Genomic DNA, 22,799 nt, shown 5'->3' on the forward strand with positions numbered 1-22,799 from the left:
AGGAGGGACGGGGGACATTTATGTAGAGAGGACACTAACACGGAGGGACGGGGGACATTTATGTAGAGAGGACACTTACATGGAGGGACGGGGGACATTTATGTAGAGAGGACACTAACACGGAGGGACGGGGGACATTTATGTAGAGAGGACACTTACATGGAGGGACGGGGGACAAGGCCAGCACATTAACACAAAGAGAACTGGCACCTTCTTGCACCTACAGAGTTTGGTAATAAAGGTTTGGCTCACCATCCGGAAGCTATTATCAATCTGAAGGTACTTGTCTGAGGAGCTATACTGCCACAAGGGGAGCGGGTTATCCAGAGTAAAGTACTATCACACGCTCTTCCTTCAGTAACGCCGCAGACAAGAGCTTATACGTTATGTAATCATGATTCATCTACTGTCTGCTCCAAACTCTCCAGAGGAACGGGGAAAACATCCACGACTTGTTTCGGACGTACGAGACATCAGACACGTCAACTGGAAGCAGCGCCACTCAGCTCGCTCCAGCCGACCACGGAACCAGAGCCAATCATGCAGACACGTGTTAACCCCCACACCGCCCAGTACCAAACTCTATTTCCACACAATGAACACACACCAGAAGTCATTTGAAGTTTGGGACACTTTTAAAAGTCGACCGCACTTTAAAAAATGTATTATTATGACGATGATGATGATGAATTTGTGTCTTCAACAACTCAACAAAAAGTGCTAAAAGAAATCACCAATTTATCAGCCTTTCTATTCTCTATAACCTATTGATAAATCCATGTGATGAATCCATGATCTAACCGTTCACGTTACATATCTGGTGATCTTTTCCGTTTGCAGCGTGATGAGAAAAGTGCCGGGAAAAGCCTTGTAAACTCCGATCCCGTGTATAAAAGTGTAATGAAACATGGCTCCGACAGACGCGTGCGCGCATAAATAACATTCTTGTGCGATGACAGCGGCCTGGAACAGTCTGGATTTCACAGCTGTGATAAAAGGCAGATGTTTCCATGACGACTGATGGGCTTCACACAGGACTGCAGCAAACTATACAACAACTCATGCTTTATTATGTGTTTCAGTCGCCTTCGTTTGAATAGAAAAGCCTTTATTATGTGTCTGACTCCCTCTGCTGGCAGTGGAGAGGAAAACATGCTGAAATAACAAACTAGCAGCATTGCTTTTGTCAACATGATGCTAACAGATTATAATTAAAAATACATTTTTTTAGGTTTAAGTTTTAGACAATACATAGACATTTTCAACACAAAATAGTACTTTCTTTATTAACATTTTTGGTCTTAATCTAGTTCTGATTAATCTCAAGAAGATCATTCTAAAATTGTTAGCAACAGGTCACATTTTGTCCTGTTAATATCATATTCTGAGTGATATTCCATACTTCTGACAAGTAATCGAGCACTGAATTAAACCTGGCACATGTATATGGAGTTTTCAAACGTGCAGGAGTTATTGTTGATTTAAATACTGTTGACAGTGTTAAAATAAAGATGCCAAAGAAGAAAAGGCAGCGGATATGTTTATACAAAGTCAAACTGGCATAAAAGACCAAGCACACGATCTTAAACTCAAACCACTGAGTCTTCTTGGCTTTTTGAAACACGATTATCACTGAAGCTGCTTCAGAGTGAACAGAGATAAAACACATGAGACTTTACCCGGCCAGTGTTTCTGTGTGTGTGTGTGTGTGTGTGTGTGTGTATGTGTGTTTATGTGTGTGTGTGTGTGTGTGTGTGTGTATGTGTGTGTGTGTTTATGTGTGTTTATGTGTGTGTGTGTGTGTGTGTGTGTATGTGTGTGTGTGTGTATGTGTGTGTGTGTGTGTGTGTGTGTGTGTATGTGTGTGTGTATGTGTGTGTGTGTGTGTGTATGTGTGTGTGTGTGTGTGTATGTGTGTGTATGTGTGTGTGTGTGTGTGTGTGTATGTGTGTGTATGTGTGTGTGTGTGTATGTGTGTGTGTGTGTGTGTGTGTGTGTGTGTATGTGTGTGTGTGTGTGTGTGTGTATGTGTGTGTGTGTGTGTGTATGTGTGTGTGTGTGTGTGTGTGTGTATGTGTGTGTGTGTGTATGTGTGTGTGTGTGTGTGTGTGTGTGTATGTGTGTGTGTGTGTGTGTGTGTATGTGTGTGTGTGTGTGTGTATGTGTGTGTGTGTGTGTGTGTGTATGTGTGTGTGTGTGTGTGTGTGTATGTGTGTGTGTGTGTGTGTGTGTATGTGTGTGTGTGTGTGTGTATGTGTGTGTGTGTGTGTGTGTGTGTGTCTGTAGAGATGGGAGCAGTAGAATGTGGCTTCTCACTCTTCAGTCATGACTCTGGCTCTGGTTTATAATACGTGCAGTGCTAAAAAAAAGCCTTTGTGATCAAACTTGAGAACCTGAGACGTCTTTAAAGCCTTTGCAAATCTCACAGTGAGACAGCAACGGTTCAAACTTAAGGCGCAGGAACTTTACAGCCTAAAAATACACTAAAACAAATGCATTTTTTTGAAATTTTGGATGGTTTTATTGCACTAAAAATTAATAAAAACTGTCTCTTTACTGAGTGTTGGCTTGCCTCTCCACAAACCTGACTTGTATTTGGCTTGGATGAGTCTCTTCCGGCTTGTTTCCATGGAAATGTTCTTTTAGCAACAAAATTTGACTGGAGCATAACTCGTTTCTATTTAATTAGGGCTGCAAGATGAATCAAATCGGAATTGCAAATATAATGGTAATAATACACATTCTCAAAGGTGGCAATTTTTCCACAAACAACAAAATATCCTGTCTTTTTCTGCATCAAATCTGCAAACCTGTAGTTTAGATCTGCACAAACATGTTAAATCTCTCCTGAACATGTTCTAAATGTGAACACTGAACAGGAGAATACAGTTATTAAAACATGAATCGTGATTAGATATGTTTCCCAGATCGTGCAGCACTTTATCCAACGTTCTGAAGTTTGGTTTGAACTTTCTAACTTTTCTATTTCCATAGAATCATGCGGGTGACTTTCTTAAATATCCGTAATCTTACTTTTACTTCACAGATAACTGTACTTTCTACTCCACTGCATGTTTTAACTGGACTGAAAAGTAGAAGAAAGGTTTTATTTTTAGCCCGTTCATGGTCAAGTTCCAGCTTTGAGCAAACAAAAATATACTCGTGACATTCAAATGACTACAGTCGTCCAAAGACCAGCACAATTCTTAATCTCTTAAAGTACATTTTTAAAAGGTTCTTTCAATACATTTATTTTAACTTCAACCTTTACTTAAGTACATTTTTGCTCCTATATCTGTGCTAAGACCTAAACTGCGTCCCACCAGTGTGTGAACCAAAGAGCTGCCAGTGATCTCGAGCTATGATGTTTGAGAATCCTGGTCACAGAGTGAGCCTTCCTTCTGTCCACAATCAATCTTTGAAACAGCATTTCCTAGTTTTCTTTCCTAACGAAACCTTTTCAAGCCACCGCACGATTCTGAGGTCCCACATCCTTTAGTGTGACTTCCAAACAGACAAAACGAGTGCAGTGGACATCTGGCTCAAAGGATAAAGACACATATATATATATTTCTCTTCACATTAAACCCCCCGGGCAGATGTGAGTGAGGCGGGGCGTACCTGCTGTTCGGGGTCTCGGAGCCTCCTCGAGTAGGACCACCGTTAGGACTGGGAGTTGGACTACACAACACAGGAAGAACATGAGTCAGACCGAGCAGCGCAAAGCAAACGTTATGTGTATTCTGAGCTGCAATTTCAAATCGATTTGTGATGTAGTTTCAGGATTGAGGTCACAGTGCACACATGTATCACATCCACCAGCGATAATGTCTGAGCTGAAATATGAAACATGTTTACAGAGGTCTGAAGATTTGATGAGCTGCAGGTGAAAGCAGATACTTTTTACTTTAACTTCACTACATTTGAGAGCAGGTATGTACTTTCTGTGCTTTCTACACCAATAATTCAACTTGGACTGAGAAGTAGAAAGTACTTTTCACGTGGGTTCATTTAATCATGTTTATGGTGACATTCTGACTAAAGGTCCTATAAACAGCTTTGAACAGACAAAAATAACATTCAGTTGCATCTGTTGGACCAAAATCAGCACAATTCTCTGTCAAAATCACTACAATTGACACAAATAGTTCTAAAATACTCAACACTAGAATATCATGTGACACTTCAGTAATTGTATTGCTCATCTATTCGTACTTTCACTTAACAACCAAAATTAAGTAGATCTTCCAACACAGACGTAGAAGTAATTTGTACTGATGCGATATTACTACGTGGATATTTCCTGAGAGTATGCGTGGCCCGTACTTGAGGACGAGGTGCAGGTTGGCGGAGAGCCGCGGGTCGGTGAACTGCGTGGTGCGGTTGTTGTGGTCCACAAAGTAGACCCTCCCGGTGGCGGTGTTCCTGATCTCCCATCCCGGAGGCAGGGGCCCCAGCTCCTCACAGTTCACGTTACTCAGGTCCCTGCCACACGAGCATCGGGGGAAGTTACAGAGGACACGTCACAGAGGATATGTTGTGGTTGAAGTGCAGTAGAGAGTGTACCTGGGGACTCTGGGGTCGTGCCACGTGCTGACCCCCGTCTGCGTGTGGAGGAAGTACACCTGGCCCTGCTGCGTGGTCCTCTGCTCTGTAACGGGAACACAAACATGCACGAGAATCAGAGATATTACACTGAACCCACATGGAAATAAGCCAAACGCCAGAGGAAAGACAACCCCAGACGGTAAAAATGTGTGTATTTCAAGGCTTTTGGACAATAAAATCACTTGCAATTGACTAAAAATACAAGATGGACAAGATCAATGCCTAATGTGGAGATTTTAAGATGATAAATACAAAATTTAGCGCTCGTTCCAAAAGGATTCTGACAGTTTAAGGGCCGCAACAAAGTCGACAATAAAAAAAGAATTGTGGTGTTGTTGTGATCATCGTTATCTGGACTGTACACTGTAAAACACATGTGTAAAGATCTTTATATAACAAAGAATGTGGCATTACTAAATCAAAATGTCAAAAAATAATAAACTATTGCTGGCGTTCATCAATAATACACTTAACTAGTAATGATTCTCTATCTGGGAGCTTTGAGTCACCATGTCTCAGTGTACAATAGAACGAATCATTTGACTCAACGACAATGATACATGTATTTAGCAGTAGTTTATCTCATTGTTCCACAGCTCTTTAGTTCACTTTTTCATATTGTTTTTGCTAATCTTTCTCTATGAACGTTGGGTTCAGTGGCCAAATAGCCGGAATTAGTATCTTTTTTGGTTTTTAGAATCCAAATCCTGCAATACTCCATGAAGATTTGACTTTTCACACATGCAACATAACAAAAAAGAAAAAGTAAGATCTCCTAAATGCCAATTACGGACTTTTGATTGAAACAAGCAGGAACAGAAATGTGATTGGAGACATTAAAGAGGACGTCTGTGTCGATAAATAAGACAGGGACATATTTGAGGAGCCTCCTAATCTTCAAACTGCGATATGCTTTTGGAAAACAGGCTCCAGCTGAAAAATGGCAGATAAGGGCGGGTCCGGAGGGCAGCACGGGACATGAAGTGGTTTGGTGGTGATTTGGTATCATGAATGCGGCTGATTGTGTGAGAGGTTGTGGCCAGAGAGAATATTAGATTGTCTGGACGCGGATGGAGCCAGTATTCTAGGCTCCTGGTGTGGAGATGAGGAGTCCCACACAGATTAGAGAGAGGAGGGGGGAGAGGAGAGAGAAGGGAGGGCACGGGGGCCGCTAGTGAGAGTGCTGTGGTTTGTTTAAAGGGGATGTATTACGTCTTTTATATGAGTTATAATGGTGTTCCTTCAGCATAATCTTACTCAAAGTTGTATTTATGTTGAGTGATGGATTCCTGCATGTTTGAATAATCCTGTATTGTCCTGAAATGCCATTCTTGAAAAATAAAAACAGATAGATCAAAATCTGCTGCTTTGTCACTGTGAAGGGGCGGGGCAGTTTTGAACAGGAAGTCAATGGGACAACTTTTATTACTAAGCTGTTTTCATATTGTTATAATATTATGGTTTACAATGGTCTGCTTATGTTGTAGTTTAGTATTAAATTCCAGAAAAAAAGGCACTATACGTCTCCTTTAAGATGCTTTTAATGATGGAAGAAATAAGATAGTAAGAGACATCAGGCAAATAAAAAAGACATTTGGACATCATTTGGAAACTGATGAATTTGAAAGACTTTTTGACTTTTATTTTGATCGAAATATTCCGTGAGTTTGTTTATTTGGATGTTTAGTTGTATTATTGTATTAGTATTGTATTTCTATTTTCACTATTTGGTCGTGTTTTGTTCTGTATTTTAAGGGAAAAAAGTGATTTCACCTTAAAGCAATATTAACATAATTCTATTTAAAACATTTAAGATTTTGCTAAAACTCTAGTTTTCCTTCATGTGACAATTTCTGTGACATTTATACTTTACTTCCTGGTTGGATCTGGGCAGAAGATTTACACAACAGTTATGTTATTAAAACAATATTGATTTAGTAAAATGAGAGTTTAAACTGTCAGAAAAAAAGTGTTTCTTGAGCGTAAATTGCATTTTGTGTAATGATGACATCGATGAAGGCATTTATTTTAACGCTACTCCCTGTAATTTTGACTTTTTTGAGGTACCTAGTCCAGTATTTATCATTATCTAGAATTTCTATCTGGAAGAAATATTTTTTTATACTTTATTTACAGTGACACTAACTGCATAGTATCGTCTGGAACGTTTTTTTCAATTTCTTTCAATTTCCAATTTGGTAGTACCTTTAATATTTTGATACACTAGTGGAGCTAATGTTGTTAAGGTGCCCAGGCATTATTCTATTCTGATTTTCAAACATGGAAGAATACTGAAGCGAGGCAAAGAAATAGAATTATAAGGCCTAAAAACATCTGTTGTGCTTATGAGTGGTATTGGAAATGACTTTAACCTTCACTGAACCTAAATCAAATTCTATAACTATTTTGCCTATCATGGCTGGTAAACAAACTGGAAGAAAACAACACAAATATATTCAAATATGCATGAATATAATCATAATCAAACTCTCACCGTATCCCTCGGGCAGGTCTGGGGGCGTGTGTAAGTGGGTTCTGCTCATGTAGTTGCGGTGCCTCTGCGATCGGACACGCCTCTCCTGGACTCTCTGGTCGCCCCCATTGGTGGGTATGGCCGGGGTGGGGGGCGTGGCTCCGTTTGTGGTGACGGGCGTGTTTTCGTCCACGATGCAGCTCAGTGGTCGTCCCGGGCTTGAGTACTCTGATGCAGGTCTATCATAAAATACACAACATACATCTTAAATCCACAACTCTCGAGTGTTTGATGCATTGTTATGCAGAGATTACAGATCCTTCCAGAACGCAGCCTGGTACTAATGTGAACACTCTATCAGATTCATTTGAATGAGGCAGCAAACAAACGGCTGTTATCTTGTCATTTGCAGACAGCGCGGACACATAGTCGTTCTTTATTTGTTCAGTGCATTTGTCATCGAGAAATAACTGTCAATATCTAAATTCAACTTCCACTTTCACTTATTATTTTAGGATTTGTGGCGCTTGGTGAAACAAAGCAAAAATATCCTTGTCAAGCTGTTGTGGTCTGAGATGCTAAAGCTAGTTTTAAGAAATGTTTATCACGTGGTTGTTGACACGTATGCTCATATCTGTGCTAATTGCTAATGGTATCAATCCAAACAAACCAGTGCGACACCAGGTCATGTTTTCTACTGAGGCTCTGGTGTTACTCACGTGTGGTTGGTCGATTGTCAGTCGCCAAAAAGGCCCTGGTTTTTCAAAGTGTGCGATGTTTGGAGGCTAACGCTAACTCTCCAATTGGAAATGCAGGAACGCTAACCCGTGATTGTACCGGCCAATAGAATCCAGGTGTTTTTTTTTACCAACACTGGAAGGGTTTGATGAACTTTAGCCTTTTCCTTTAGACTGACACATTTCTCTGGATCTCAAATGCTTTCTTACTAAATTCAGAAATGAGAAAAGTTTGGGAAAATGCCTAGTACTTGGATTTTGTAGATTCTATGCTCAATTTGGGACCATAAAGCAGATGAGGTGTGGTCCTCAGAGTGTCCTCACCTGGTGGGCCTCTCCCACTGTGTGGAACGTGTGATGTGGTTCAAGTACTGGATCCTCCCTGACGCAGTTCTCCTCTCCTCCCAGCTGAGGGCCACACATAGACAGTTAATATCCACTGTTAATGCAGCACTTTACATAAGGCAGAACACATACACAATGGACTATTAGGGGTGTAACAAGAGCTCCAAAGTACAACTGCGCAATTTTTTTTTTGTCAGATCAGCCTTACCCATCCGGAAGGTCGTTGTCGAAGAGGCGGCTGCAGTCCACCACGGGGCCCCCAGAGCTTATCCGGTCCCTAGACTGGAGGCTCACTGAGGGGACACGTGGCACACGCATGAACACTCCTCACAGTCCTTCTCATGTCAAGCTTAAACTGCAGTTAAAAGTGCTGTGTGGCGAGCCGTGCTGCTTAATCTATAATACTGTCTTATGTACTGCTGTCTTTTTGTCCAAATATTGCAAAGATGTAAAACACAAACAAATGCTCGTACCAACAATCTGTCCCCGGACGGTGTCGCTGTCATTGGGGCTCAGCTTGTTCAAGTCTAGTCTCTGGTCTGTGGGGAGAAAGAAAGAAAGAGAGAAAGAAAGAAAGAGAGAAAGAAAGAAAGAGAGACAGGTTTAATCAGGTCTACCATAGTCTTCTGAGCATGTTTTAGCTCCATGGGCTGAACCAGTGACTGAACTGAGGTTTGTCAAACGTATCAAAAATCAGATACTAATCAATGCTAAAACTACTATTGAAACTAGATCCTTTGCACAAATACCGATTAAAAAACCCACATAAACAGGATAAAATGTGACCTTTCCTGAACAATTTTAGATTGATCTTGAGCTAGTTTAATAAGACCGCATAAAAACATAAAGAAATATAGAGGTGATTATACGTTATAACTGCAACAATATCTGCACACTTTATACTAGGGATGCACAATGAATAAAATAATGATTTCAATTACAACTCTATTCAAAAACGTTGAAATTAAAAATGCATTTAATTGCTTTCTGTTTATATTAATACGTGGACTCGTTCTGCCACTCAAAACCAAGAACAAACACACTTTTCTACTTAGTGTCACAAAATATGATTATATATAAAATACTTTAGGTCAATACAGGTCTTTCTCTGGCAGGTAATTTTGACAGTGTTTATGTTTTGTTTTGTTTGAAATGATCGTGATGAATTAGGAGCCAAATAATCGAGCCAAATTCATACTCCACAGATCATAAGTCACAATTAATTTATAAGAAGAAAGAGGTATCACATATTACAGAAAATGAAGACTATTTAAAGAGACATATGCAAAAAGAAAAAGGAAATGTACTTATTCTAACCACAATGGCTCTTCCCTCATTACTGTTTTATGATTGATTCATAACTGTTGGAGTTCTCCTGTATTATCCTGCATTTGAAGCTTGAAGCACATGAGCAACTGACGTCACCCAATCATAGCAAATGTTTTCTTAAGAAATAAAAACAGAATTTGTACATTTGACTCAGAAGGCAGAGCTCAGACATTCACAAAAAGACATTTAGTAATTCCAAGTTTGAGTCAACTACCTCTGGTTTCTCCTCAGCTTTTTCCTCATTTACTTCACTTCTCTGCAAAGCTTCTGCACCTTTTAAGGTCACTTTGTGTAATGCTAGTGCTAGCTCTGTTTTGCTAAACATGTTGACTCAACACATCAGTTATCATCAGTGGAAATACAGCAATTTAAAAAAAGATCTAGTCAGTGTTCGGTGTAAACTAGACAACAAAAAACAGGAAATAATGTGTTCTCAGCAGAGTCTGTGTTCTTTCTTGACTACCGTCTTTTCCGGACTGTAAGTCGCATTTTTGGGAGACATTTATTTGATAAAATCCTAAACCAAGAACAGACATTTAATCTTGAAATGCAGTTTAAAAATAATAACAGATGAGAGAACATGGTGAATAGGTGTACGTATGCTAACGCTAACACCTTCAGCTACATGACGTATGCTAACGCTAACACCTTCAGCTACATGACGTATCCTAACGCTAACACCTTCAGCTACATGACGTATGCTAACGCTAACACCTTCAGCTACATGACGTATGCTAACGCTAACACCTTCAGCTACATGACGTATCCTAACGCTAACACCTTCAGCTACATGACGTATGCTAACGCTAACACCTTCAGCTACATGACGTATGCTAACGTTAACACCTTCAGCTGCATGACGTATGCTAACGCTAACACCTTCAGCTACATGATGTATGCTAACGCTAACACCTTCAGCTACATGAGGCACAGACAGAACTGTGGTAAGTGTCTGGTATGTTAACGTAACATATGAACAGTTATTCAGATAACTATAGCATAAAGAACATGCTAACAGATAACTATAGCATAAAGAACATGCTAACAAGTTTACCAAAGCATCAGTTTTACCCCAAATCACTAAATCCACTGAATTCTTCTTCCTCTGTGTCACTTCTAAACAACTCCACAAACTCCAGAGGAAGAGGAAGTGCAGATTCTTCTTCTGCGTCACTCAGAGCCTAGAGCGCCCTCTTGAGGTTGCCAGTGTGAAAATAACTAATAATATCACATATAAGTCACTCTGGAGAAAAAGTCGCACCCCGGCCAAAACTATGACTTATAGTCCAGAAAATACGGTAATAATCTTGCTCAAAAGCTCCATAAGCCAAAAGCGAGTCAGACCGCATCGGAAGCTCGACCTCTTACGGCCCGCTTTGGTCCACTTTAACAGGCCGGTGCAGTTCAAAGTGAACCAGTTGAAACGTGGCTTAACCTACCCCCTATCCTAGTCCAAGGCTCTTTACTAATAGAAACTAAATATGCATCCATTCATTTCTAATCTGTCAGCATAGTTTCCTCATATCGTGCGGCCCTGCAGAGTTCAGACACAGTTTTCCTCCGCAGACGAGTCCCCTGGTGCTGCGCGAGTCTATCCTCTGCCTCATTATCGGTGTCTGCGCTCCACGCAGCAGATGGCGGGGCTGAGAACGCGCCGCGGGCTGTAAAATCCTCGCTCACAGCCGGGTCAAACGATCCGGTCAAACATTCGACCTGCACATTTCTGCACAAAGCCAGCACTATTCCGTCTAGCCCGAACATAGACGCGCTGAACTTGTGCCAAAGTCTGGAAACTCTTTGGAATCCGAGAGCGGAGTGGATCGGGGTGAGAGGAGGATGGATGCATGAGAGAGAGGGAGAGAAAAAAGAAGAGAAAACGAAAAACAGACTAAAATAAAGTGGAGTTGCCTGCAGACAGAGAAATGTCCTCTGGTTCAGGATGTGTGTCTAGACTAAACAAGGCTCTGGTCAAAGCGTTACAAGGCTGGACAGAGGTCAGCGGCTGTGTCCAAGACAAGCCGCCAATCACTGCCTGCTGCGACATATAGGATTCTATTGTGGGGTCCAGAGAGCCAAGGGCAACAGAAGCGGGTGCATTCAAGGCCCAGAGCTTAAAACTGAGCTGGAGGTCAAGACAACTGTCAAATGTAGAAAGGAAAAAGCTACAACAGTCAGGGGAAAAAAGTCTGCCATTCTCTTCCAGACCCCAAAAGATGTTTAAATGTGTATTTAATGCTCTGTTTGTATTTGCTGGTTTAAATGATGATTTGTGGACTGGTAATTATTCGCACAAAGGTTCACAGAGGCTTGATGATGACTATAATAATGTTTCTAGTCATTAAAGCTGCACTATGTAGCTTTTCCTGTGAATTGATCGTACATTTATTCAATTCCGAGTGTTTGTATTGCTCAAAAGTAGGGTTGCAACTAACGATTATTTGCAAATTGATGTATCTACCGTAGTTATTTTTCTTTTGATTTAGTTGTGGCATGGATAAGATGTTTTTATATCTTATTTTATTTCAACTAAACTTGACCTAAATGAAGCTAAATGATGCTGCTTGAGGCCGTGCTGATAAAAGTATCAAAAGGGTTTAACAAAAAGAAAAAATATAGTTGTTGAGTCTTAAAACATCACGTTGTATGTTCCGGAGTCTGTGTATAATCCCGATAATGAACATTCTAGGAAACACAAGAACATCTACACAGACACAGCACCTGGCGGACCCTAAAGACCCTGCGCACGTACATAGGGCCCCTTTAAGGCCCTGACGCAGCCTGCAATTCTATCTGAACGTGCTGTGAACTTGGTGCACTCAGAACCGTGCGGAGAGAGAAAGAAACCCACAACACAAGGCAGAACCTCGCTCCAGCCCGATGGTGTACAATTATGTGTGTCTGAGCGGTTTGGAGATCTGCAGACGGAGATAGAGCTGGTGCAGTCACAATGGCATGTCTCTGTACGGGCGAAGACGAGGAGGAGGAGGAGGAGGAGGAGGAGGAGGAGGAGGAGGAGGAGGAGGAGGAGGAGGAGGCCAGCGCGGGGAGGAAATGCACTGTAAACCAGTCACAGCTGTGGCACCCAGGCCGCTTCCTCAGGCCCTCCAGGAACAGAACTGGGGTTCGAGGAAAAACACTCCCTGTTGGGTTCATGTCGGAGCGGCAGGTGGGAGCGACAGGGCAATAGACAAACTGTGTTCTGAAGTGGTATTTGTACTGTCAACTTACTGCAAACATACCGCTCATTTACCTTCTAGTGTCACAATGCTGTATAGCTAACTTCAAACTCTATTTCCATGCTAAAGAATAGACTAGATACTCAATATTTATTTGCATACCATAATGTTAATGGTATGGAAATAAATATCAGCTGTGTCCTGCAGAAGTTCTCTGACCACTCTGCCATCATCTGACTCATACAAGTACCTGTGTGTTCATCTGAACCACAAACTGGACTGGACTCATAACACAGACGCACTGTACAGGAAGAGCCAGAGTCGACTCTACCTCCTGAGGAGACTCAGGTCTTTTGGAGTGACAGGGCCACTCCTGAAGACCTTCTACGACTCTGTGGTGGCATCAGCTCCTGTACAGGAGCTGGGTCCTGGGTCCTGGGTCCTCTGTCCTTAGACAGAGGACCCAGGGACATCGTCCCTCGCCACCACAGACATTGTCTGACTTCATCGCCACCACAGACATTGTTGATTCGGCCCTCAGAGGCGACTGTTGTTGTGATTTTGGGCCTTACAAAAATAAATTGATTTGATTTGATTTGATTTGATCAGCTCTTGTAGGTGTGGCCTGCTGGAGCAGCAGCATCACAGAGAGGGAGAGGAAGAAGCTGGACAAAGTCATCAAGAAGTCCAGCTCCGTCCTGGGCTGTGCTCTGGACTCGGAGCAGGAGGTGGGGGACAGAAGGGTCCTGGCTAGATTCACATCTATGCTGGACCATGAGTGTCGCCCCCTGCAGGACACTCTGTCCGCTCTGGAGAGCAGCTTCAGTGAGAGACTGATACACCCTCGCTGTGTGAAGGAGAGGTTTCACAGGTCTTTCCTTCTGCTTATCTTCATATTCATGTGCAATACTTTGACACAATGTCAATCATCTTGGTGCAATATTTTCTGTTCAAATAACAGCTGTAAATAAGAGCGTTATTATTATTACTACTACGATTATAAGAGTTATTTCTAAGTTATCCGTTATGATAATGCTTCTGTGCCTAATCTGTGTTGCAACACTGGAATTTCCCCATTGTGGGACAAAGAAAGGTTCTCTTATCTTCTAAAACAGAAAATGCATTTTTAGACAATTGACTGGGTCATTTTCACACAAAATGAGAATAGCATTGGCAAAGGCAGTAATCCTTATAGCAAGACAACAAATATATCACAACAATAGAATATTCTTTAACTGTACAGTTTTTTTTAAAAGTAAATGTTTAAAAAGTAGTCTGTTAAGTTTTCTTTCTTTTATTTATCTCCAGTTTGAGTAGTAAAATGTAAGTCAAAATGTAAAATTAATTTCATATTTAAATAACTACATATTGTAATTATATATTGTGTCCTAAAGTATTTAAATATTGAAGTTTTGGGTGAGTGCTCGTGGTCTGATTGACAAGTGGTTGATTTGAATCCCACAGGTTGGAGGTGCGATCGCAGCCCTGCACTGTCTTTATTAAACCATGTCGTCTTACTCGCTCTGATAAAGCTCAAGATTATTCTTAAACTGTTCAGGAAATGTCAAATTTTATGTAGCCTCCACAAGACTTTAGAGCCCTTGGTGGTTAATTAATTAATTAGTATTGGAAAATCTATAAATGTTGAACTTGAGCATTTAGTTGTTTGGAATGACAAGTATTTAATGATTTAAGGTTACATCAGTATTCAAATAGCATCTAGTAATTTAGCATTAGCCCCAAAACCCTGGAGCTATGAGTGCTAAAAAACAGACATAAGCGACAACTCATTTATGTCGAGCATTTGATTTTCAGACATGTTAACAAGTTTTTCTTCTCTCCGCAGTGTGAACAAACACAGTACACTTGGGTTGTACTACCCGGGTTTACATGCATTTAGAAAAAGGCCAGTAATGTCGTTTTCCCGGTGTGCCCGCTCCACAAAGGTGTTCGATAAATGCCATGAGCTGGAAATCCCCTCATAGTCCCCCCCTGACCTGTGCTGTGAACGATCTGAGTGAAGACGGGTCAATCGTGAAGGGAAGAGAGATAACTGGACAAGTAAGTGTGATTATAGAGGTGGAAAAAGGCAGAAAAATGCTTTAATCTACTGGTAACTGTGGTGGAAGCATTCAATATTATACATCTCGGACCAAAAATGACAGAAATGGATTGAATTACACCTGGATGTTTCACTTTGAGAAAGGAAATCGGGTTCAAACAATAAATCTTTTACTAGCACAATATGAATTAATACTAAAATAAAACAATTGATTACAGGGCTATTTTATTGTATTTTTTACTGTGATGATAGGAAGGTGTTGTAAAAGAGAAGAAACAAAAATGATAGGTATTTCCAGTTTTTCTTCCAAAATATTAATCCAAAGTAGTACTAGTGAATAAAAAAAAATTACACACATAAAAAGAGAAAAGAATAAAAGAATATGTCTGATGTAAATTAAAAAAATTACATACAAAAAAAAGAGAAAAGAATAAAATAATATGTCTGATGTAAATTAAAAAAAATTACATACAAAAAAAGAGAAAAGAATAAAAGAATATGTCTGATGTAAATTAAAAAAAATACATACAAAAAAAAAGATGTTGTTGTTGTTGTTGTTGTTGTTTTATGGCGGTTGGCATCCAATTGTTGCATTACCGCCAGACTTTATTCCTCAGACTTTTCGTAGTCCGTAAAAGTACTCCTTCCATTGCTTTGGTGGTAACACTTGGATCAGAAAAGAATAAAAGAATATGTCTGATGTAAATTAAAAAAATTACATACAAAAAAAAGAGAAAAGAATAAAAGAATATGTCTGATGTAAATTAAAAAAATTACATACAAAAAAAGAGAAAAGAATAAAAGAATATGTCTGATGTAAATTAAAAAAAATTACATACAAAAAAAGAGAAAAGAATAAAAGAATATGTCTGATGTAAATTAAAAAAATTACATACAAAAAAAAAGAGAAAAGAATAAAAGAATATGTCTGATGTAAATTAAAAAAAATTACATACAAAAAAAAAGAGAAAAGAATAAAAGAATATGTCTGATGTAAATTAAAAAAATTACATACAAAAAAAAGAGAAAAGAATAAAAGAATATGTCTGATGTAAATTAAAAAAATTACATACAAAAAAAAGAGAAAAGAATAAAAGAATATGTCTGATGTAAATTAAAAAAATAACATACAAAAAAAGAGAAAAGAATAAAAGAATATGTCTGATGTAATCTATATTGTCCACAATTTGTTTGGGGGATGGATATAATACTTTTAAATTATATACACAAGCGCTTTTCAGATTATTAGTATACCATGTAGTCTTTTGTTAGTTTAGTAAAACTGTTCAAGAAATGTCACATATTGAGTATCGATCCATCTATACTAGTTTTAGTATTTATTAGTATCTGATTTTCAATACTTTTGACAACCCAATAATATAAGTAAAAGCAATGCATTTTCATTCTTTTGTATTGATTTGCAGAGAGAGCACTTACAGCCGGTGTCTTTAAGGCGGTTGATGGCGTTGGACAGAAGGCGGACACAGCCCAGAAACCCCGCCCCCTGCTTTTTATGGATCTTCTTATGGTTCCATACGCTGATCGTGATGGAGTCGGACTTTCCAATATATCTGTGAAGAGGCAACGTGGACAAGAAGCACATGTTAAAGTGGAGGAAATGTTTTGAACCAGAAACGGTTTTAGCATTTAGCATTTAGCATCGCCTCTGCTCCGATGTGTGTGGGATCAGGACTAAAGGGAGAACTGAGCACGTTTAGCAGGGCCTGTTTGCAAAGAGGAGCCTGGACGGGTCAAATGCAACACTGAAGAGAAGATCATGTTGAATATGTAGATTAACGCATTTATTGTTTGTCATGTTTGTCAAGTACAGTTCCATTTACGACAATTTAAACAACGATGTAACTTTTCTGGAGGTGGCACCTGCGTGATTCCAATAACGTCAAGTTAAAACCACACGTCATGGAGATAAACACGTTTTCTGCCATACAGTGGAATATTGATGCTAAGCTACAACATTTCCATGGAAACAAACAATGCAGTAAAAACATCCAAAATGAAAAAACATGCTTTTATCTATTTTGTGTCTAAAAGTTACATATGGTGGCGTTAACATTTATGTATATAACGACTAATCGGTCCTGGTAAGGCTGGGAAATATGACAAGCAAATGAATATCAATTGTTTTCCTTGAATTGATCGATCGCTAAATAATAATTGATTTAAGCGGATCACTGACGATTAGAAATGATTGATCTCGTTTAAAGGCACTGTAGCAGATGTTTACGGTCTGGAAAATGTGAAAAACAGAACTATCTCTTTGCGCTGTCTGCATCTAATTACAGAGCGTTTATTTCTCCGCAAAGCAGGAAGTGCGCTGTTAGCATGCTAGTTGTTGTTAGCTTTAACCGCCAAAACTCGCTCTGACTCTGCAAGTTGTGAAAAGTGTTTATAAATGCATGCATTCGGTAAAAGAGCAGTACATTTGGGACCGCTGCAAATGAACTACTAAGGATTTTCTTCCTGAAATGGCCGTTAATTACGTTCAACACAAAACCCCACGTGTTTCATCTTTTCTTAAACTGTTTCATGTCAACTCTCTGGTGAGTTGGTTCCCAAGTTGTCACGCTGTCCGCCGTCCTGCACGTCTTCTCCCACGGGTCTCCCCTGCTCTGGCACTCCATCTAATCAGCTGTTGACTCTGGCACGGCCGCATCCCCCGTGTAATTATCATGCCTCTTACTAAAGGGATATGAAACAATGGGCTGTGAGTAAGACGTCTGGACATGTTGAGCCAGCGCCAAATGCCTGTCTGGGTCCTGAGCATGACGACAACCCAAGGCCCCGTCAGCTGGACCGGTCTCCGCCTAATAAAATTCATTAGTCTGGAGAACGTTTTCATAGCAGACAGGCCCGATAGCACAAAGGAAACACTGGGAAAATGCCATAGAGACGGGAGGCAGACGATGGGCCTAAATATGGAGAATGTATGGAACACAAGTAGGTCAGAGGAAAGAAATGTGCTGCGCTAAAAAATGTGTTACTCCACAGAAGGCGAACTGCTCTTAATTCGCTGATACGATTTATTAATACATCAAATCGGACAAATTACTTCAATGATCAATTATTTATAAAAGAAACGGGTCCACTGACTTCAGCTTGAGTCAGACTTGACAAATAGGTTGCAATCTGTAAGAATTGCTGACCATCCATCAACTTCTCTCTGTCTTACTACTGGAGTCCCTCAGGGTTGCATATTGGGGCCTTTATTATTTTAGTTATAAAAGAACTTCCTCTGGTTCGTCCAAATATTTACACTCAAATGTATGCAGATGGAAACAATTTATAGACCATGTTACGGCCAGTTGGTGAAAGCAAATGTATCATAGACTGATGTTTTTAATATGATCAAACAAACTGGTCTTACTGGTCAATCTAATCTTCTTGTGGCAGGGGAAAAGTTGTGGCTGAATATAGAGGTTGGCTAGACAATACATTTACATTTAAAACAAAGATAAAGACAGTGTCACAAACTGAGCCTCTCAAATGTCCGCGTTAAATGGATATTCGGAGCAATTATGTCTTGAAAGCAGGAGAATAAAAAGCAACTCAAACATGCATAAATCACTCTAAATATAACTTCACGCCAGATGAACTGATTAGCAAAACAATTGTTAGTGTGTGTTCCAACGCTGCAGCTCTGTGCCAATGAGAGTGGGCTGCTTTCCTTAGCGCCTGGGTCGGATCTCGCTGCTGTTGCTGCCGCATACATTTTCTGTCTAATTTAGTGCTTTAGATGTTTCAATCTGCAGTAGAATTGATGATGAATCGGTGATGAAAAAGACGTGAACGACAGGTGAATGGTCAATTTGAAATCCTACGCTTAGAAGTACTGCGCTGTGGTCTACTGTCCCGGGAGGAGAATTCTAGATCTAGATTATTAAAACAAGGGACATTTTCACAGCAATAAAAACATCTGTAATTGAGGAACTGCAAGCGATATAAGTGAATGCTATTCTGACCCGTTTGCCATGTTTCCTCAGAATAGAGCCGTCTTTCCTCTGACTGCTGTGGAGGGCAGGTGTCTCAAAGAGGCTCTGCTGTCAGACTCACGCTCAATTAAAGCTTCTCATGGACAGAGCCGGCACCTGAGAGCTTTCATCTGCACTCTGAGTAACATATACCTCTGGTGCGTTGTCTCCATCAGCCTATGAGGATCTGACATCTATTCATAGCAACCAAATAACATCTAACTTCTTTAAAGTTCACTAATGTGCGCAGGAGTTGTGGTGCTGGATGCTGGATTACGTTGTTGGCTGGTTATTATTCAGCACAAAGAAATGTTTAGTATGTTTAGTAGTATTTATGCTCATTTTGGTGGAAGAAGTAATTTTGTTGTTTAAGTAAAAGTACAGATACACTAGCCAAACAATACTAAAGATAAAAAAAATGCAAAATACAGTATAGTATCTGTTATTAAGTAGTTCACACAGATTTTTAGAACTATTTAAAGGTGATTTTTGCTTCACAGAAGCAACTATAATTTATTTAAGACTTTTTCTAGTCATTTCTATTCATATATATCTGTTTGTATAAAGCTCAGACTTGATTTCAAGTATGTTTATATTTATGTTGTTTGCAATTGTACCTGATCTTGCTTCACGGTTTAACTCTACGAGGAGCTGTGAGTCTTGAGCTGAAGGCTAATGCACGGGGGGTAAAGAGGTCAGATACTCACAGGTCATAGTGTTGGTTCCACTTGGGGTCCAGCGTGTTCCTCACAGTGTCTGTAGAGTGGCATTGTCCCGAACCGTCCACCACCACTTTGGCAAAGGGGTCAGGCAGGCCTGGGGACAGTACAGGCACGTTACCACGCAGAGACACAGCCTGGAAATTCAACGCAGACTGACAGCGTCATGCTTTTTATATTTACTTTATTATTGTAAACTGCAATACTGAAATATTTCCTTTGTCTTCTGCAATGTAGTCTTAACGGGCTTTACTGTGCACACTGGCAACAGGTTGATGATTGACTTTGTAGTCGTGTTATCTGACCATCAGCCCTGTGTCTTGGAAGGTCAGCGCGGTCAACAGAACTGTTCATTTGAACAATTATCAGTATGGCGATGGCAAAATGAAAGAAACTATTATGTGACACCTGTTTACCTTGTCTGATAAATTACTTTATTTCAGCTCAAATCAGAGCGTTGCTGGTGTGACCCAGAATGTGAAGCTCAATGGAAACATATTGAGAGTAGTGTGGTGCCGGGGGTTCCTGTACAGGCCTTACTGGCAGATGACACACGCTTGAGTCATTTGGAGGAAGTTAAGAATCCCTGGGTAAAATCTGTTCTTACAACATGGAAGGAGCTGATCAAAACATACAAACTAAACAAGGATGTTAAAATCTTAAACTGGTTGGCTTACGACCAAGGTTTTGTACCAAATAGAACTGACCTGAGACTCAAGGTCTGGATTACAAAAGGTATACAACTCTTTCAACAGAGTAAAAGACCCCTAACCCATCACACAAAAAGCTTCATCCTTGTATTATATTGTATCCTAGTTGATAATATGAAACTGTTCTGTGTATAAAAGTAGTACATCGTGAGGTTAATTCTGCCATAAAGTCTCCACCTGAACATTGAACAAGTGGCTCTTTGTAACCTGTGGACATCCGGTTCACCTCCTGACGTCTGTGTTCTCTCTGACAGACATTTGACTCTCCACTATGCAGGAAACATGAATGCGTTTACAGTCAAGCCTCTGAACGTGTAACCCGGTCTTCACCAGCAGAAGTGCCAGTGTGAGGCTAACACCGTGAGACGTGTGTCCACAGTGGGAGCGGACGCGTGTGCCCGCCTGGGCCGCGCTGGAATGGCAGGAATGGGCACCGCAGAAGCCACCTGAGCGAGGAGCAGAAGACCTTTACGTGCTCGCTCTCCATGACGGCCCCAAACAAACACAGCCGGACGTACTGAGAGAACATGTGTAAAGGACGTGAGACGGTCTGAGGGACGAGGCAACTGTCCAAATCTACCTTCAGTACTGTCACTGACACTATAATATCTAATAATGGTGCATACAAATATATCACATACACAACTACTACCCTAACCATAGTTATTGTGTGCGTACATGTTCTTTAATGGGAAAGTATAAGGTATAATTATCTTTTTTTGTAATACATAATGTTTTGAGCTGTAGGGGTTGAATAACTAACTTAATAATTATCATTTCATTCTAATATGTATTCAATATCTTAAAATTTAAATATGGTTTACTTGGATTCACCTGCTTTTTGTCAGTGTCATTTTAGAGCCAAAGACTTAGAGGAGTTTCAATATTATCGTTTATCATGATATTTTCTGTAGCATGAGCTTCACTTTGTACATAACAGGCCTCTCAAATACTTTATACCAGGGACAATATAATGGCAATATCAGTATCTGTGACATCAGGGCAGTTTTCATATCAGTGTGAGAAAAATTCCCCAATAAATCAGGTCAAAATTTTAGGATGTCCTGATGGAAATAGAAAAGCACTGAGGCTAAAGAGGTTTCTGTGTGTAGTATCTTCTGTACACAATCATACTGCATCATTTCACTGCAACATTGCTTCAGTTTGTGGAGTTTGTCACAGATTTGAAGGTATTGATATCGACATCAGCAAATATTGGTTAAAGGAAACAGCAAAACAAATATCAGATGTTGGTTGGAGAAAAACATATTTCCCCTGCTATAATATATTTACCTTTCTTTACCATTGACTGTGCTCTCAAATGTGCTTCTTGTGGATCAATAAAGTTTGTCTCAGTCTAGAGCGCCTGACCTTTTGTGCAATGAATGTCGTCATATTTCAAAGAATGAATGGGTTCAATATTTGCCATTTATTGATGTATTTATTTGTTCTTTTCTTTTTGGACTGTGCATGTTAATCACTTCATCAGATCATAGACTGAAGTTCACTCTGTGGTTTTCAATGTAACAAAACTAGTGACATTTTCAACTTTTTGATTAGCAATTATATACAGTGAATAAATTAATATAAATAAATCTATGAAATGAACGGAGAGAAAAAGTTACTTACGGAAAAAGTCCTTTTTTGCCAGGTTCTTGGCGCAGAGCACTGGAAAACAGAAGGAAATACTCTTGTTAATCAAAGTGCCAGTTATTTTGCTTACTTTGCAATTATATAAAAGACAACAAATCATTTATGCACAACACTCCAGATGTGCCATGAAAAACACAGTCAAAGTCTCAAATAATAGAACAAACATAATACAATATAGTGGCTTATTCAATATTTTTGTGTCGCTATTTTACTGCTACTACTAATCTGCCCAGATGTCACAATATCAAGTTGTGTTACAAATGATTGTGACAAGAAACATCACATTTTGAGATAATTGATGAGGCTCAGACAATAGTAAAAGCTTCATTCACTTATCGACCGACCAAGAACAATTCACTTTTGTTTTTTACACTTTAATGTATAAATATCAATTATTCAAGTTGTAAAAAGTAGTGAGGATGTAGTCGTTACTGCTTGTTGCTTGTTGTGCAGAGCTCCTTTAAGGGTGCTTCGATGCTTTATGCTTTCATCAAATATCATAATATTAATGTGACATAATAGCAGGTTAAAAAGCACGGACATTCCATCTGCTTCCACTTCAAAGGCTAAACGAAGGTATCAAAAAGGTAACACGAAGTCTGTTCAGAAGATTACTTGCAGGATTCAACCATTTCAGCCCCTTATAACTTCCTATGCGTGTGGTGTAAACGTGTGTGGTGTAAACGTGTGTGGTGTAAACGCGCGTGGTGTCGTGTGCAGCAGCAGTTGTGTAGGCGAAGTGCTGCATCTGTGTGGAGACGTGACAAGTCTTCCTCCTCTCCTGAACACCTGAAAGTTCTCAGAGTTCAGCGAGTGCTCGTGACTCACAGGGCAGTGTAACTCATCACCAGGAACGTGACTCCGCACTTCATGGAAACTTCAGCATTTCAACATGCAGGCAGACAGCATCTGAAAACCCCCGTCGCTCACCACCTAAATGTGTTCAAGTTTGACCATTTCCCCAAATCCTTTGGTAAAAAGTGTTGGGTACGAAGCCA

At 40.0% G+C, this 22,799-nt stretch overlaps 1 protein-coding gene across 1 annotated transcript in view; it reads right to left on the reverse strand.

The window, feature by feature from the left end:
- Window positions 1–22,799, reverse strand: part of LOC140357890 (E3 ubiquitin-protein ligase SMURF2) — a 79,169-nt gene that overhangs the window by 11,604 nt on the left and 44,766 nt on the right. Inside the window, exons 2-11 of the mRNA XM_072442440.1 lie at window positions 21,778–21,816; window positions 19,427–19,535; window positions 16,168–16,301; window positions 8,637–8,702; window positions 8,372–8,456; window positions 8,143–8,226; window positions 7,103–7,320; window positions 4,567–4,651; window positions 4,327–4,485; window positions 3,622–3,681 (exon numbers count right to left, since the gene is read on the reverse strand). Of these exons, the coding sequence (XP_072298541.1) occupies window positions 3,622–3,681; window positions 4,327–4,485; window positions 4,567–4,651; window positions 7,103–7,320; window positions 8,143–8,226; window positions 8,372–8,456; window positions 8,637–8,702; window positions 16,168–16,301; window positions 19,427–19,535; window positions 21,778–21,816 (1,039 nt within the window). The remainder of the gene's footprint in view (window positions 1–3,621; window positions 3,682–4,326; window positions 4,486–4,566; window positions 4,652–7,102; window positions 7,321–8,142; window positions 8,227–8,371; window positions 8,457–8,636; window positions 8,703–16,167; window positions 16,302–19,426; window positions 19,536–21,777; window positions 21,817–22,799) is intronic.

The sequence above is a fragment of the Eucyclogobius newberryi genome, unplaced genomic scaffold, assembly GCF_026437365.1.
Source record: "Eucyclogobius newberryi isolate DKJ021-1_F unplaced genomic scaffold, fEucNew1.0.hap1 SCAF_13, whole genome shotgun sequence".
Lineage (NCBI taxonomy): Eukaryota > Metazoa > Chordata > Actinopteri > Gobiiformes > Gobiidae > Eucyclogobius > Eucyclogobius newberryi.